Source organism: Bombus huntii, chromosome 12, assembly GCF_024542735.1.
Source record: "Bombus huntii isolate Logan2020A chromosome 12, iyBomHunt1.1, whole genome shotgun sequence".
NCBI lineage: Eukaryota > Metazoa > Arthropoda > Insecta > Hymenoptera > Apidae > Bombus > Bombus huntii.
Genome location: NC_066249.1, coordinates 6,407,669 through 6,425,957, shown reverse-complemented (window position 1 = coordinate 6,425,957; position 18,289 = coordinate 6,407,669). Strand labels below are relative to the sequence as shown.

Below are 18,289 nucleotides of genomic sequence, written 5' to 3'. Positions count from 1 at the left end.
GGTAACATTGATACTTCGTTAGGGATGAAGCTTCATCCCGGCTGCTACCGGGAAAGGAAGCTGGAAGGAGAGAGTCGATGGATGGAGTTAGACGATGGCAGGAGAAACGGCGATTCGTGGTCTGAGAGGCATATCGTCGGTTGGTCGATTCTGTTAACGTTTGTTTTCGCCATTCACGCTGTTACGCCACGCTGCTAAATGAGGAGACGACCTACTTCGAGGATTTTTTGGGATTTATTATAAGCGTCGAAGAGATTAGTTAAGAAGGATTCATTTGTGCGATTTTTTTTTAGGATTCTCGATGTTTTGTTGCTAACGACGATTAAGATGATCGTTAACGCGCGTAAAAAATACGTGGTTATAAATAGTATCTGAATATCAGTGTATTTGTTATAGTATCAGCATTTTAAACAAACAATTCCATCAGCATTTTAAACAAACCAATACAAATGAAAATAAACAAACCAACACAGGATTCTCAGACAATCCTCCAGTCTATCTACCCTAACCAATCTCGTCTGTCCACATGCTCAGCCCTCTACTTCCTAAAACCAACCACAAAAAAGGGAACAAACCTGAAAAAAAAAAACAACAGTGCAGCTTGAAACATCGACACATTCCCGCATTAGAGTTTACCTCGTTAATCCTCCCCTGGTTCGAAGGCAGCTGGTTGATTCGAGCTTAAAACGCGTCCACGGTACTATCCGGTTAACGTTTGTTCTGGCTAACCACATTCGTCTCGACGAGGTTGCCTCAAAGCAGGGCGGTCTGCGAGGACGCTAGATGGAGGGTGAAGGGTTGGGCAATGCAATTTGTTGCAGGCGGAGTCCTTTAAAGAAGTGCATCTTATTACCAGCAGCCAGCAGGCAGACGAGAAACTCGCGCCCCCGTAAATAATGAGCGAGCCAACGTCGACGAGGTGAACTCGTCGTTGGCTGCTGTGTCGTTGCTGGGACACAAAAGTGAACCACGCCACGACTTCGTAGTCCTGGGATATTATTCGCAAGTAGGAGCTTTGGAGGCACGAACGGAATACGTCGCGAGGAAAAGGAGACGACGAGCGTCGCGACGCTACTTGAAGCCCCTTCATTGTAAGCGAACGACAATCGCGCCGAGTCACTCGCTCGAGCTCCAGCCCCGTTTTGAGTTCGTTTTCAATGGGGAATTATGGAATTACCGGTGCGGGAATGCGAGCCCCTGTCGCTTCGAGGGATTTCTTGTCTTGACGAAGGGTTTATGGTATTCGTACGGAAGATAGAGGTTGGTGATTTTGTTTTAGTTGAGAGTTTTGGCAGAGTGAGGAGGAGTATTTGTTGCGAGTGTATCTGCTAACGATGATGTAGGGATAGAATGTAGGGTAGAGGAGCAGAGTAGAATCGCGTATTTGCTGCGATGGTAGGAAGATAGAATCGCTTAATTGCCGAGATATTTTTAGCGAATTCAAAATAAAAGACGGCCAACTAAAGTACAGCCTCGTAATCGAATTTCTTACTCGCACGCCTTCACTAATCTCAAGTTTGGCACGTGTCATTTGTCAATGACAGATGTCGAGCGAATGTATTTTTTTGATCATTCAGTATCGTGAAACGTCTAAGTTATTTGAAGGTTAACGTTCTTATCAAAATACTTACATTTTCCACTATAATTTATTTCACTTTATCTCAAAATTCCTATCCTCAGTTCCTTCGAATTACATTTCCTCCGCTCAAAGAACCTCTCTACCACCCAGAAGTATACCCATTGAATAAAACCTTTCCAAGTATCGTTCAACCCCCTTCCCCTGCTACCTCTCGAACTCTCTGAACCATAAACACAGCTGCGCCAACTACGAAAATACCGCGTAGTCGGACGCACATAATCATCTCCATAAATCCCGATGAACCACTTCATCGATCAGCCGAAGTGTTTCTCCACCCATCTTGCCGGGGTTGCAGGCGGATCTTTGCAAGTGTTCTCGGTGGAAGCCACGTAACGTCGAGCGAGCCGTACAACCGGGTAACCTCCTAGTCAATTAATTAACTTAACGACCTGCACGGTCCGCGCAACGGCACGCTTTAACGTCCCATAACTCGGGAAACGGATCGGCCGTGCTCTCTGAAAGAGGTGCGCGCTTATCGGGTCCGATCGTTGGCGAGTACGTTGTATGCCAACTTCGAAGAGTTTCGATTCCGTGTGCTCGAATCGCGAGAGGATAATCGGAAGACGAGGTCAACGACTCTCAAAACCCTTCTACGAAGTTATCGGATTCAGGACTCACTGTGTAAGCGTGTTGTGTGTATCGATGTGAGAGTCTGCGAGAGTGGTGAATCCACGAGAGAAAAGAGGGAAATGCTCGACGAAAACGAGACACAGAGGAGAACGAAGAGAGGTCGAACTTGGTAGAGGAGAAGGAATGCCATCAGATTTCGCTCGGTTCAATCGGTTTACCCCCATTGTGCTCGGTGTTCCTCGCTTTCAGATTACCGTGAATCGACCACCGACGCGCGTACACACACGTGTACGTATGACCGACAGGTTTGGTATCCTGCTGCTCCTTGAAAGGATCGATGCGATCGCTCGAATTATCTTGGACGTTCCTCCTGCTTGTGATCTTCGCGCATTCCGTTCGAGGATCCGTTACATTGTTCTGCGACAATGGACACGCGGCTACGTCACTATGAGAATTTATACGCTTCCCTATGTCCCAGGCACCGGCAATTGCATGGCCAGCTACGCTCACGTATACGTGCATTTGCATTGTTTCACAATTTAACTTGGCAAGTTAATTTTTCATCGTTCTTTTCTGAAAATTAAATTACCGTCCAACGCAAGGTCAAAAAAGTTTTTGCTAAGTAGAATGAGTAGCTTATATTATAAATGTACAATGGAGACAATATAAAGGTGTCAAGGCTAACATTTGTCAAGGTCTACGCTTGACGTATAATTGTCAGCCGCTTTTTGAAGGATACAACCTGCTTCTTTTATCTACTTCTTAATGCTATATTTAATAACAGTAATGCTTCTCTTGCAAAATCAGGATCGTTTCACATGAAAGATACATTTCGTTACGAAGATAAATTCTCTCAGCAACTTAGATCGAAAGAGTTCACAAAATCCATGTATTTCGGTTTGTTATCTTGTGCAAATATGAAACTCTAATCGATTAGTTCTTTTCTCAACAATTTGAATCAATTATCGTGAAAAGAAAGCAGCAGATGTGCTACTACTTAAATTTTTCTCAGAGTAAAAGTAATTTTTCTCAAACTCAACAAGATCGGACAAATTTTACCAAAAATCACGAAGGGGCTTATTAAATGTATCTGCGTATTTGAAAAATACAACTTTAAGACTAGCAAACCGATAAAATCGAGGAGATCGAAGACGAAGAGGTTCGAATGGCTGTCTGAAAATGAGCCGTCAATTAAAAGTATGAAACGGCGAACGACGAGTTGCCGATAATTCACGGATCGATTCGCCAAGGTTTTCACGATCCCCGCGCAACCTGTAACTATTAATTTCCTGTAAAATTACGGCACGGTCGTCGTTTAGAAGCGAGAGAAGCACGAGCTAGGAGCCACTTCTGCTCCAGGTTCGCCTTCTCCTTCTCCTTTGTGGATCCTTCGTGCCAATATCCGAGCCATAATCGAGCGGTGGAGGATCAGCTTAATTCGTCGCTAACTCGATACATCGACGGGGCTTGTCAACAAGTCGGCCAAGTCATCATTTAATTATGTAACAAGGCGACCCGTAATTCACGGCCCTTCGGTTCTCAGCTATCCAAGTTGCTAATACAAAACGAAGATGCCACTTTGAGGCCAGAGAATGAGACTAGCTATAGAGATTCGAATTATCTTCAGCTTTGGCCGGAAAGTTGTATTTAGAATAAAAAAAAGAAGTTGAAAACGCCAAGGAAAGTTAGTATATACATTCCGTAGCTTTCAATTTTTATAACTTTTATTCCAGTTATAAGCTCAATACCAAGTTAGCACAGTATTTAACGTATAACACAATATGTTGTACAGAAATGATTGTAATTAAAGTCATACGAACTTTGCAATTTTAATGATTTCTTTGCTTTAACAGATTTAACAGAATTTCCTTTCTTATTATCCTTCTTAAGAGTATATTCATTTGATACTTTAAAAACAATTACCGAAGAACAATGTGCTGTTATTTTCAACAAACCATTAAAAAGGTCGCTCGTCCTTCTCTCAACTCAAAAACTTCCGTATAATTATTCTTCTCGCTGAAAACAATCATTTCTGCCGATTTAATAACGAATCGGAATAATCCAGCCGATCTTTCAGGTATTCAACAACATTCATTTTTCTCTTAAAATTACAATGTCTCGTTCTATCGAACAGCTTGCTAAAAAGTGTCAACGTTCGGTCTCAGTATTCGCTAAAAGCAGAGCAGAAAGAGGAGGAACGAAGCGAAAGAAGAGAATAACGGCAACGTGACGTAACTTAAACGGGGTGCGCGAAGACAAAGAAAAGAAAAAACAGTCGCGCTTCCTTAAATGGTCCTTGACGTAACTACGCTGCTCGGTTACGCGAACGAAGAGATATTGCGTTCGTGTGTTGTACTCGACGAGGCGGCGTGTTCCCCCTGGCTGCTCGAGGATCGCATCGCCTGAATATTCAACAGCCTTTCCGAGTTACACACTATCCATCGTTGTTTGTGTAATGTGGCCTGCCTGTGTATGTGTGTACACGTGTGCGACGACCAGTTTGGCCGCTGTAAGCTCGCCTGCATAAACAGTCCGGCATCGATAGAAGCGTGGCTTTCGCGTCTCGGTCGTTTCATACCAATCTGGGTCACGCGTGCACGCAAAAACGCACACGTGCCGCGAGTATCTAGCAACTATACCTATATACGACTATGATCGAACGGACTATCTTGGAGGCAGACGAAATTTCAGGGAATTTTGGAGGATTTCGATGAGATTCATGGGTGAGACGAGATGATTCGAAAACGTTATTACGGGGAAACTTTAAGACAATCGGGTCGTAAATAAATTTTTAACCCTTCAACGCACAAAGTTTTCTTTTGGTTTGTCAATGGAAAATAATTAACTCCTGTCGAAGCAAAATTTCACTCTTGAATTAGTAGAAAAAGTTTTTATTTATATCAAGGATTGTTTCGAAAGTTTTACTTAAAAAATGATTACAGAACGATTTTATACAAATATTATGGAACTCGATGTGAGATTTAATTTTGTCGTAGACTCGTCTGTTTCATTCGTTGGAAGTATCAGGATGTGTTTAAAATTTCGGCAAGCGATTAGCAATTTCAAGAGTCTCGTTTAGAATATTCAAATATCGATCTGGATATCGTTACGACTTTCAACTACTTCAACATTTATCTTTGTTAGATTAAATGTATTGCAATAACGTGCAAGAAATAACGTTGTAGAAATCTGTATAACGTTGTGGAAATTACTATACGTGTAGAGTGAATTAAACAGAGATTGAAAGGGCACAATTTTCAAACGTTCTTGTGAGAAACTGCAGCATGCGTATTTTGCTCGATAAACAGACTTCCTCTAAGAAACGACATTTAATTAATACGAATTCGAATTCTCGCTTTGACATGGCCCTTGCAAATATCTTCAAAGAGATGAAATTAAATGTACCGACTGAGCTGGATGTGTTCGAAAATCAGTTTACGTTATTCGCGTCGTACGCAACGCGTGTGTTTAATTATTAATGTTCAGGAGATTCACCGCGATGTAAATTAACAGAGAATGTTACGGACGTAGTCGTTTCTACATTTATTCTAGAGCCGTCTGTACCTGAGCGAAACGTTTGAGCATTTAACCGGTTATATGCAAACAGACTTAACTGAATTATTATATTCCCAATTACTCTTGGTTTAAGTTAGATGGTACAAAATTGTCGAGATACCGATGCTTAATTTCTATCAAACATAGTTTACATTCTTTGAGACAAATCTCATAAAGCAGAAATTTACAAATTTGATAATGTAACAAAAAGAAGATATTAATTAAAATTCTTTTATCATACAATATTATTATGTAATTTTCTTATGTTTATAGTTATTAAATTTATATATTTAAAATTATAATCAAATGAATATAACTATTACAATCACGTGATAAGTTTATGAAAATTTCACTATTAAATAGTTTGTAAGTAAATAAATAAATATAGCAAAAATAACATTAGTTTGAAATATCGGAATATACAAATCAATAGTAGGAAAGAGTCATTTTTACTTTTCATATTGATTGGGGCTAAAAGTAATAGATAGAACTGAATTGCAGATTGAGAGGTTTCGCTCCAATATTTCTCTTGACTTTGTTCACAAATTGGGAATAGAAATTAAATCGAACACGGCTAACGAAGCGGATAGCACCGAAATGGCCTTGAACTTTTGGCCTAATTCGGTTGTTACACAGATACGCTTCCGCTAAGCTGCGTTAGGTACGCAAAATACAAGAACATAAACCAGCAATTAGTCAACGATGGAATAATAATTATTCACAGTTTATCGTTCTATCATAATCGACTAAGTTACACCGATCCATTATACTAAATTATATGCATAAAAAGCTGTTCCTTTTTTTGTAAAAAGAATGCAATGAATTTAAAACCTCAAACGAGCGATGAAAAATTAAGAATCAAACATCAAAAAATCGAAGTTCAAAGTGCAAAATTGCTAGTTTATTTAAAGTTCTGAATGGATTCACAATGTTGTATTTGAAGCTAGAAATTCAAAATTAAAATATCCGAACAATATCATATAGTTTGAAACGCCCTTTTTTTTAACTTTCCACAGTTAATTAAAGTTAATTGTAATCAACTATATTCTCTAGTCGTTTCAAGTTCGCGAATCGCGTTGAAATCCAAACGTTTGAGTTTCGATAGCTGCGATTGCTACTCTCCGGGAAAAATCTAACAAATGTTACACGTACAGAACACGCGAGACATAAGCAAAAAGGAAAGAATTTTCTCCGGGAAATATAGGCACGCGAAAAGTAAAACCGCAGAAAAAAGAAACGAGACGAAAAAAAGATTGTAACATTATAGAACGCAGGAGCACGCGGATCGTAAACGAAAAAACGAAAAGCAGAATGCCTAGGGAAACAAGAGCGATAAAAAGTAAAGTACATGTGGAACAATAGCCGAGTAAAAACATGAAACGAGAGAATAAAAGGAAACCGGTTCGGTAAGCTGGCGTAGATTTTGTGGACTTGCGGTTTCGCGAGCACACTTCGTTGGCTATCGATCGACATTCTAATTCGATCGTCTGCATGTCGCTAATGAACTGTTCTTTCGTTTTCCGCGATTTCATTGAAAATTCTCTTTGCAGTCAGAGTCCCGACGAGTTAATAAAATTGTCAAACGAACGTCACCGGGGACGCTGATCGGACCGAGCGGCGATTCACCTCTGACGTTAAAGCATGTTTCGAGTTCTCGCTTCTCTTATCTCGACGTTCCGCGTGAATCCAACTGTGGAACGACTTCTTTTATATTTCGAACGTTGAAAGAATACTGTAATCACGAGCTTAGCTTTGAAAGACTGGCAATTCGATTTTTAATTGAAAGAAAATTGTTCGTGATAACGTATTAGTAAGTCAAATGATCTATCGCACAGAATTTTAATTGCAAGTATTCGACTGACATGTTTATACCGCTTTTACTTTGTGACTTTTGTTTGTGACTAATCTTGGGATTCTATAAGCAATCAACTAGATTATCTTTAGAGTATTTTTTAAAGTAAAATTATAAAATCTGGATAATATATTTTTTTAATAAAACTGTCATTAGAGAAAAGCTAATGTTAGTCGATGATTCTCTTTGTGAGTTTCTTCATATACGAAATACGAAAGCATCGATACATAATTCTTTCGTTGAATTATGCAAACAGTCACAGCATACACGCTCCCAGTATTAATTTTTAGTTATTTTTAACTACATTTAAAATATGATAAACTATTTATATATATATTCAGAAACCAGACTGACCAATCCCATAAATTGAAAAGAGGAAGTAAGCCACGTTCTTGTAGACATTATTGTTTGAAATTCACTTTAGGTTTTACCATTATTACGCTAGTTTTGTTACGATAAACGAAGTGAAGGAAGTAAGCCAAGTCAAGATTCTTGATAATTGAACATCGACCTTGTACTTGTCTGATGAAATTGAGAAATTTATTGAAAGAGGAATTGCAGCAGTTCAGCTTTCGAAAGACTCGTATATCGAACTAAAACAACTGAATGAAAAAGATATGCAATGTTTAAAAAATAACAACTCTTCTACCTGGCATTGCTGTGGTCCCTGTCGGTTGGGCGACGAAGCCTTCGGTCTTGCTTTCTTCACTCCCAACTTTCCAGGTTCACCAGCTCCAGGTCTCGATTCCTCGCTGCTCCCTGAAACCAAAGGACAGATCTATGAGCTGCTAACTTCCTTTCACCGATATACGTATATCTCGATGAATCAAAATATAACCCCCAGTGAAAATCGCACGATGATCACGCGTATAAGAAATCTTTCTTCCTGTTCTTGTTGATGGACGACGAAACCATTACTTACACATCGAGCCGATGTTTCGAGATTCCCGATCGAAAATTTCTTGCGACACCTCGCGAGAGATTTCGCTCTTACACGCGCGTCAGTTTCTTCGTACGATCGAGAACGTTCGATAGAACCGAGCGGCTGTTTCTTCGAAGCATCGACTTATCGAAGATTGATTGCCTGTCGCGTCTCTTTTTGCGATCAGTAGACAAGATATACTTAATGGCCGATTGGCCCGTCACCACCGATCGATTCCACCACGAAGAAACGATCTAGAGTATCGATTGGCTACGAGTAAAAAATGTCTGACTTGTTTCAGATATAGAGATTCTTTTTTGGACAGAGCTCTTCCTTTTATACGCTTCTATTGTAAAGTATTTTTTTCTGAATTGATATTAAATTAGAGGCGTATTAATAAAATATTTTATCGAATGTAGTGAAACAGATAACCCGGTGCTTTCACGTTTACAGGTTCGTACTTCTGTCAAAGATATCATAGCAAAAGTACTAAGGAACAGTTCAATGAAAATCAAATTCTATTCACTAGACTGTAGATGTTTATTCGACGAACTTAAAGACGCAGAGATGTATAGGATATACATAGTATACGGTGTACAAAACTACATGAACTATTCAAAACGAAGTAATGATTGCAGTATTTAGTAGATAAAGCAAATTTCTTGCTTGCATCTGTTCAATTATGTATACAAAAACAGGAATTTGCAAGAACGCCCGACCGCTAACTATTAACAAAGCCGACAAAAGCACACTGTTTGCTACTAATGTAGTCCACCAATTCTTCATTAAGAATCGTTAAAATGGAAAAGGAGAAAACATCCTCCTTTGATAACAAGAAACAGTGTTTGCACAGTCGCGAGAAGGATATTTGCATAAAACGGTAACGAACCGCGAGGCTCGGGAACTAAACACTAGGTTGCCTCGTATCCGTTTACGGGACCATTGTGTCTTTTGACGATAATAACACAGTTCGGCCTTGAAAGAGAGGTGGACCGGTGGATGGTCTGCCACGATGGAGTTTGCTCGAAGAAAGGGAGCACACGGCGCAAAGTCCCTTGAGTCCGCGACGACATTTTCAATTATGGCGGACACATCACAAAGAACAAAATGGAGAGGCCTTCTCTGACCGGAGATTGTACTTGGCAAGCCTCATTTCCGGCCGAGGAACAGCCCTACTCCTCCGATTTACTTTCAAGGAGAAACATGCTCTCTCTTCTCTCTTCTATCACTCCCCATTGCTCTTCGTTGAATCGTCGGTGCTGGTTCAGCCACACCTGCGTTCATCTTCCTTCGTATCTGGCCAGTTTCCCCTCTCATCCTTGTTTCATGGCGAATCTAATTAATGATTGTTCCAAGAACGACCGTTGCGCCGGAATTCTACAAGTACGGATCGTTCTACTTTATCTTTAGCTACAAAGAGCAGAGAGAGAGAGAAAGAGAGAGAGAGAGAGACAGAGACAGAGAAGTGGAAGTTTTGCGTAGGATCTAATTATCATCGTATCAAGTAGTCGAGAGAACACATCTCCCGCTATAAATGTGGATGCTGTTTATCTTTTCAAGCTTGAGATTAAGACGACGAAGCTTACGAGGGCAATCGATGAATATTAACTGATAACGATAATTGTCTTGTTATTATATTTACACAAACGAAAATTAACCGTAGCGACGAACAAAGTTTCCATTTACTCGTAAAGTACAGTTTATGCAGAATGTTTATGCAATATCATACTCATATCGCCGTACGACAATTCTCCTTTGCGAACAGCGTCTTCGAAGAAGAATATCTCTTCAGCAACACCTCTGCCTGTAACATCATAGCTTGTAAACTACCCTTCGATACAACGAGCCAACACAACCCTAGTACCACCTATCATCTGTATCCAAAAACGAATCCAATTTCACGATGTTGAACAATCAACGCATCAACTCTCGAGCCACCCTCCCATGTACCGTAACGCAAACAACCCGAGCGGATGCTCGTGCCGGCCATCTTCAGAAGGGACGATGGGTTCTTCGCGAAACTTCCCCGTCTTAAAATAAAAGATTCCTCGTCGAAACCGCCCTAAGTACACGCGGCTCCGCTTTCTTCCCACCCCGTGAAACTTTTTTCGTCGCTGTCCCGGAAGTCAACGGGGCGCAGCGACGAGGTAAACAAGTCGCTTTTCATCACCTTCGATGGAGCCGTATTTACCGGAAGAAGCTCTTCTCTCTCTCGCGCGCGAGCTATCTCGTCTCAGCGACGCAAACATCGGACGGAAGATAAATGTGTATACAGCGAACTTTAATAATTTTGTCTTCGAGCGTGCCCCCACCCATGACAACGACGATGACGACGACGTCGGGCGACGTAGGCGACGCCTCGTGACGTCGAATCCGCCGTTTAATAGATTCCTCTTTCGGCGGCACAGCCACGGTTTCATCCAGCCGCAATTTAATAAATCAACGGCTCTGTCTTTGATGCGGCGCATACCAAGCGAATTTGATAAACGAGCCGCGCCTCGCGTCCTCCGCGAGTAATTCGCTCGACCGAAACTGAATTCGGCGCCGACGCCGCGGAATTTTCAATTCTCTCGTCCGTAGCCTTTTCAACGACCCCCACCTCCAATTATAGTTTATTTGAGCCAGTCACCGACTAATTTTCGATCGTTTATACAGGCAAGAATTCGCGGTCTGGTCTGATCGATGGTTTGGAAAGCGATTGCGATGAAATGTGCTGAATTACACAGAAAAAGTAGTTGTTTCGAGTGGAGATTACGTGGTTTTATGGGATAATAATTTGTTCTTAGACCTTGAATTGTAATTCTGAATCATACTTGCATTATGGATTATGAATAAAATATGAAAACCGTGGGTAGCCGATAGCGACTCTTAGCGATTTACGAGAAGGTATTCGCTGACGGCCTAGACAGCTTCATTGGGAAGGTATCAGCCTGGTAAGAAGAAAATCCGGGTTCGAATCCCGAATCTCGAATCCAGCAAACTGAGAATATTTATTCTCCCCACAGAATGATAAATTGTATTTCCTTATATCGGAATTCAATGTTGAATCTGATTTTATTCGATGAGATGCTGCATTATCAAAGTATAGACTGTTACGCTGCTAGATCGTGTATAACGAGTACCTATCTGGTAACAAGTAAACCAAAAACTCGCCATATTTTTAATAATCGCAAAACCCGCAAATTCCGATATCAGTCACTTTAAATAAATGGTAAGTAATGTTCTAGCATTAAAAAGTGCTAACTTCAAACTCAACATCGCCAAAATCTGATATCAGGAATCCAAAAAATACCTCGTCCTCAGATACGCTAGTAACCACCATCGTTCAACTTCTTTCCATTTCCCAACAACGATCATGCAAACCAAATTAACCAAACCATCTCGACCGATCTTCAAATCGGTCCAACATCTATCATCCTCGAAGAATAGCGACTCGACTCGCTCGACGGTACTTAATTCGCGAGCACGCGGAGCAATTTCGCGCGGAGCCGCAGGCAGACCCGTGGAGGATCGCGCAAATATAACGCCTCCGCGATCGTCGGTTTAACGTGTGTACGCGTAAGCCGCGCGCAGAAGGTGTCAGCCGCAAGCGGAGATCCGCGGGCGGTGGGCGGGATGCGTTTGTAATTCCATTTACCACGTAAGTGGGTGATGCAACGCGCAGACGGCATGCTTAATAAAGTGTACTTAACCGAGTACGCCGAGCTGGTACACGACCCCGTCACGATTGCATTCGCCTCTCGCACATCCGAGGGCGACGGAGTTTCGCCCTTCCCTTCCTTGCGGCTGTAGCTTGTCTCAGAAAGCGAAGCGTCACGATGACGACGTCGACCACCAGGACGAGTGCGCATAATTGCATAGCCGATCGTGGCAAACACGCGCGTGTTATCTTCTCCGTAACCATCTTCTGATATCTTCTCTGTACTGTGACATCCTAAATGCTCCTCCGGGGATGGTTTCGCGTTAACGCTAAAGTATTTTGATATCGCGCTAAGCTCCAGGTCTTGTTCAGATTGGATCGTACGATAGTTTTTTGCAAAAAAAATTTTGTAGCCTGTAAAATCGAGAACTTCAATGGCGAGATAGATACTGAGAAATAATCGATATAAGTTGCTTTCTAATTTTTGTCTACGTACATTTTCTAAATTTTACTCTGACTGATCTATTCTCCTTATATAGATCTTATGACCAATATCGAAATTCATTTCCTACAAATCTAATGTTATGTACACAATCATGCAATATATTATATTTTATATTTCATAGTTTTTGAATTTCCTCGCTTCCATTACTTCGCATTGAATATCAATGTTTCTAAAAAACGAAAGAAGAAGGAATCAATGTACCACTGACTTGAAAAGTACTACGTAGTTGGAAATGCATTTATCACGGTAACCACATGGTACAGCGGAGTCGTAATTTGCAACACCTATCTTTTAATTGCCGTTCTTCGTTCTACTGCACCGTTAAAAGTTTAACGAGAGCGTTGCGATGCATTTTAATGGGTGGTCCAGCGCTCGTCACCCGGGGAGTGGTTAATTGGTAACAATATGCGAGCAGAGTAATACATTCGCGATTGGCCAACGTTGTTTGGTCGGTCGGTCGGTCGCATTTCATTCGCGTCCCGTTGGGTTTGCCTGTGTCTCAGAAAGCGAAGCGTCACTCCTCGGCTCCCGTGCATAATTGCATCGCTAATTTTACTAGACAAATACACGGTCTCGTAGCCGCGCGTATACTTAACAGGCCACAGAGGACGCGGCAATTGTACAACAGCTCAAAAACCGTTTAATATTCATACGGCCGGGTAACTCGCTCCTGTTGCGATTAACTTGCCAGGATATCTCGTAGAATACGTTCTGGGAATATTCGGAAATAAACGACGTTCCTTGTCTGTTTTAGTCCATCTTATGCGGCATATGTACATTTAAACGGTTTCGTAATATTGTTTTGTGTTTCTTAATACGTTACGTTAATGCGATCATTTTTGTTCTTTCTACGAATTTATAAAATTAACTGTCGTTTAATTAGATGTCTCGATGTTATTCGTACAATCACTTAATAATTTCAATACGATCAAGGAGTTGAGGCTATGAGTTTGTTGCTCATATTATATGAGTTATATTATTTTTTGGATCGATGCTGTATTGATCTTTGCATGATTCTTCATCGTATTATAAAACTGCTATTTGGAAAGTGCGAAATGTTTCTTCTGATTCTTAAGACGATCGCTTAACACGACGACTAAGATAATTATAAAGAGGATTATCAAACATCTTCTTTTCATTTATTCTAACAAGTAACACATAGTCAAATGATCCTACGTATTTTTTCGCTGAATTGTTTTGCTGGTTCGTTTGATAGCGACATGTCATTACGCCGTTCAGAGAAAAAAGACGAGACTTTAGTTAAAGGAAATGGAGCAATAGGGCTAACAGATGCCGTGAATTTTGCTGGCCTTAATTATTCGGCCCTTCGAGCACTTTACAGATCATGCAAAACATCGTAGCCGTGCATTGTCCGGTGTGCAACGATAATTTTTCACGCGTTCTGCCGCATTAAGCCGTGACCTGCAAAAATGTCGGAACGCTGAAAATGCAGCAACCCTATCCCATCATAATCCCTTGTGTCGCGGTTGGAATAAATAATGCATGAGAAATAATTGTCGGTAGCGCGCTTTTCGCGCCAGCCTCATTTGTCGCTAAAGTTTGTTCGTGAATTCCCAGAGACAAAGGGAGGGTTCGAATTGTCAATACTGACAAATCTAATTTTCTTTTCCTTTGTCAGAATTTGAAAAATCTGATGAACTGCTTTAAAAAATATTTCAAACGTTAAGAAGTGTTTCCTGTCTTTCTTTGCTACATATTATTACGAGTTTAACAAAACAAAAGAGAATTTTTAATTTCTGGATGTAGAGTTTGATAATTGTTCTTACTTCTGTACAAAATATAAATGCCATTTATTCCATGAGATATGTACGATATCTACTTTTGAACTATTAGCTGTAAGTTAAATACTACAGCTAGAACATAAATTTGTGATCTTTTATGTTCTAACGACAGGATTACCTAGAACAGAGTATCTGATAGTTAATTTAAAAAATTATGAACCATAAATCATGAAACTTGCATCGATTGTAAACTCCAAGTTACGATTGAACGTGTTATCAAACATATACCCATCTGACTCTTTTAAAATCTCACAAAATTTCAGCGAGGAAGGAAGATAACATTTGTCCATTGAGAGATTAGGAGATGTACGATCTAACTTACGTACTGCAATAGCCCATTTCGGAATTACTTATCGTTTCTCAAAAAGTGGCCAACCGGGAATGGCACGCTGATAAGTAGAGAACGGAGATGAAGATATTTGTAGAGAATAGGTAATTTTAGCCAGTAATTACCAGCCTCTGATAATTCCTTGATTGGTAACGGGAATTAGAGGTGGAATCTAATTATCTAGCATTATCGTTAAATCTGATCACTGACGGACCTGTGGTCCCCTGTAGTGGCCTCGCCTTGCTATGTTAAATCCCTGAAGCCAAAATCGATTTCACCAGCGTCGTGCTCCCAACTACAACTTCAACATGGTTATTCAAAAGTACGCCGTTTATTTGGATGACTTTGTCGCTTTCTCTTCATCCAGTGGAAAAAGGTTATCCGATATGATAACCTCGACGGACACATGGAAAAAGAAAGACGATGTTTCGTACGTAAGCTACGTTTGTTCACTCGTCTGTTCGATTTGGTCGCGAATGGTCGATTGATTTTCCGGCCGGAATATACGTATTTCCACGTCAAACAGACGGATCTATAAATATCCGGCTTTCCAAATATCGCCGATATTTACATTCCGCGGATTTGCACAATACGCGGATACTGAAAACAACTCGCGTTTATAAATGTATCGCGAGACACGAACACAGTTTATGTAAGAAACGATATTATAATTAGGAACCCTGAATCATGGGAAGGAAATCGATGAAGGATGAGCGACGAAAAACCTCGGAATAATTCTCTCCTTCAGTTTTAATATATATTTTTCAACCTTTTACCTTCCATTTGTTTAATCTACTAATCTAATTTGCACAATATGAAACATTATTTTGTTGAAGAAAAATCGGATTTTTAAAAAATTGGTAGAATTCAGAATTTAGGAAAAGTCTGGAGGATTTTTGAAACACAGTGGGTCGCGAAAGTATTTGAACAGTTATCGTATGGTCCGTGTGCAACTGTATATCACTTAATTTTCATGATTGAGTATTTGCATCGAATATTACGTAAAAATTCAAACTTATCGTTGTAACGGAATCAACATACAGGCGTGTTTTCGAAATTACACAAAGCAAGAGCTTTTCACAGGGAGAGAGCTTAAAATGATACGTATATTGGACAAACATGGAAAACGTTAAACAGTAGAAAATATATTTTAGAGGCTTTACAAATATTGCAAATGACGAGACTGGAGTATCGTCGATGCCGTAAATTAATCAGTATAGTGCGTTGGTAAACTTGATGGTATCGATTAAACCTTCGTAAAACTGTACGAACGAGTGGTTGGCAATTGTATGGTTTTATCGTGGCAAGAAAAAAGCAAAAAAGAAAAAAAGAAGAAACAGAGAAAAAAAAAGGGAGGAACAAAATAGAGTCCCTGGCGAACGAATGTCGAAACACAGAACTTGCGAGAATTTAACACGCGCGGAAAGTTTTCTGGCCCGAATACACGTGCACCTTTTACGAGGATCCATAAAAGGCTGCAGTGAACCTTAACGACTGCATAATGAAAACGGTGCGTAAACCGTGAAAAGAGGCCGCTACGGGTCCCTTGACCTGTTTTTCGAACAGAAAAAACAACCCTTCTCTTGAAGTGGTCCCTACCGTAAAAAGTATAAACAGATGTATAAAGCGAAACGATTCCGTGTAACAACTTGTAGTATCTTTTTTTACGATTAAAGCTTGGATACCGGTCACCGTTTGATGTCTCCTTTAAAATACAGTATTCGTTATTGTGTTTTTCTACGTGACATCTTGATTGACGCGAAGGTCAACTATTTTACGATGATAATTGTTGTCATGTATTGATGACAAAAAAAGAAAAAAAAAGAAAAAAAAACAATATGTTTTATTGATATTCTTAATTTGTGAGACATATGCATCTTGCTGAAATATTTATTCAGGGAAAAAATAGCTATTTTACGTGAATATTTACATATATAGGAAAAGATAACATTATATGTAGTCGCGAATTTGTGATATCATTCTACGTAAACAGCATCTGTTTGACCACTGCAATATTTACTTACATTTACCAAGCATCATGAAAGATTTACGTAATGGAATTCAAATAACATATAGAACCTGAAATTTTTCAATACTATCGATAATTTTTAAGTTCATTTCATCGGAAAGTTTTAAAACGTTAATGTTTTTTAATCGCGATACGCGACATTTCAGTTTTTTCGATGATTTTCAAGAACAGATGAAACTGAATTGCAACTTACGATCATGACCGTATCCAATTAAAACGCGAACAAAACACCATTGACGTAATTCTCTGGCACGTGAAATACAATATTCAACAAGAAACGAATGATGCAAAACTTTCGATCAATAAGTGTATTTTGCGTACGAGGTTTCACGGAAAATACGCGATAGAGTAATAAAAATATCTGGCTATAGAATACACGTTTTAATTAGTCCACACCGCGATATTACGTATCGCTGAAATCGAACTGAATCATTTCGTGTTGCACATTGAAAAGAAAAACCTATTCGTGGTTTCGTCGCTTGACATTTTTATAATTACGCAGACAGGTAATATTCTACTGTGGAAAGGGAAGATTCACAAAAGAGTTCGGTGGACATATTGGTATGGTTCGTACGTTGATCAAAATTTTAGATCGTGGCCAATTTCGTATTATTCTTTGCAACTTTGCTGCACAATAACCACACACATTTGCAGAGCTAAAGAAAAGAAGAGCGAGAATATCGTGTAGATTTTTCAAAATATAATCCCAGATTTAAAGAATTACGGATTGAGAAAATCAATTTTTTATCGTTATTACAGATATTTCCAAGTCATCGAATATTCGATAGTTGTTTAACAGCTTTTCAAGAATAAATTAAAACAGAATCCTGATCATTGCGTCTCTAGAAACGCTTACAGCATCTCGTTGACAGTTGTTCGACGTTCTATGCTGATCGATCGTCTCAATGTCGAGTATCCGCAGCATCTCCATCTGCATTCACGATGCATCTATGCAATTAAACGTACAAAAAGACACGTGCACGGAAGAGGCACTTGCGACTGTGAATGAATGCGCTGGTACACATGTGTGTTGGAGTACGGACTCGAGCGTGGAGTATGAACACGCGTACTCCTGAAGTGGGCCATCATTCCGCGCTGCAGATGCACACACCGTTCGCTAAATGCATGTTGCAATAAACATGAAAATGCGATTCTGCGTGTGGATGCAGAGAATTCCGCGCACGATATGCATTCCAGCTAGGTATCACGGGGAGAATCTTTCCGTTTCAATGCGCTAACGTGTACGTAGACCAACGCACTGGTCGTTCCCTGGTCTCATTTAACGTTGAAACGATCGTCGTTGAGAGCTCAGAGAGACGAGGATTTTTTTTATTCCTGGATCAACATGCCTTTTGTTCTTAGGATAGTTAGAAATTGTTAGAAGATGAATGGAAAATTTGTTTAAAAGCATTAAAGATGAGCAGACGGGTCGACTGCTTGAAAAGTG

General features: G+C 40.1%; 1 protein-coding gene across 7 annotated transcripts in view; it reads right to left on the bottom strand.

The window, feature by feature from the left end:
- LOC126871786 (uncharacterized) overlaps positions 1–18,289 on the bottom strand; it is a 585,120-nt gene that overhangs the window by 150,262 nt on the left and 416,569 nt on the right. For all 7 annotated transcript variants that reach the window (XM_050630990.1, XM_050630993.1, XM_050630991.1 and 4 more), the window contains one exon: positions 8,266–8,375. In XM_050630990.1, the coding sequence (XP_050486947.1) occupies positions 8,266–8,375 (110 nt within the window). The remainder of the gene's footprint in view (positions 1–8,265; positions 8,376–18,289) is intronic.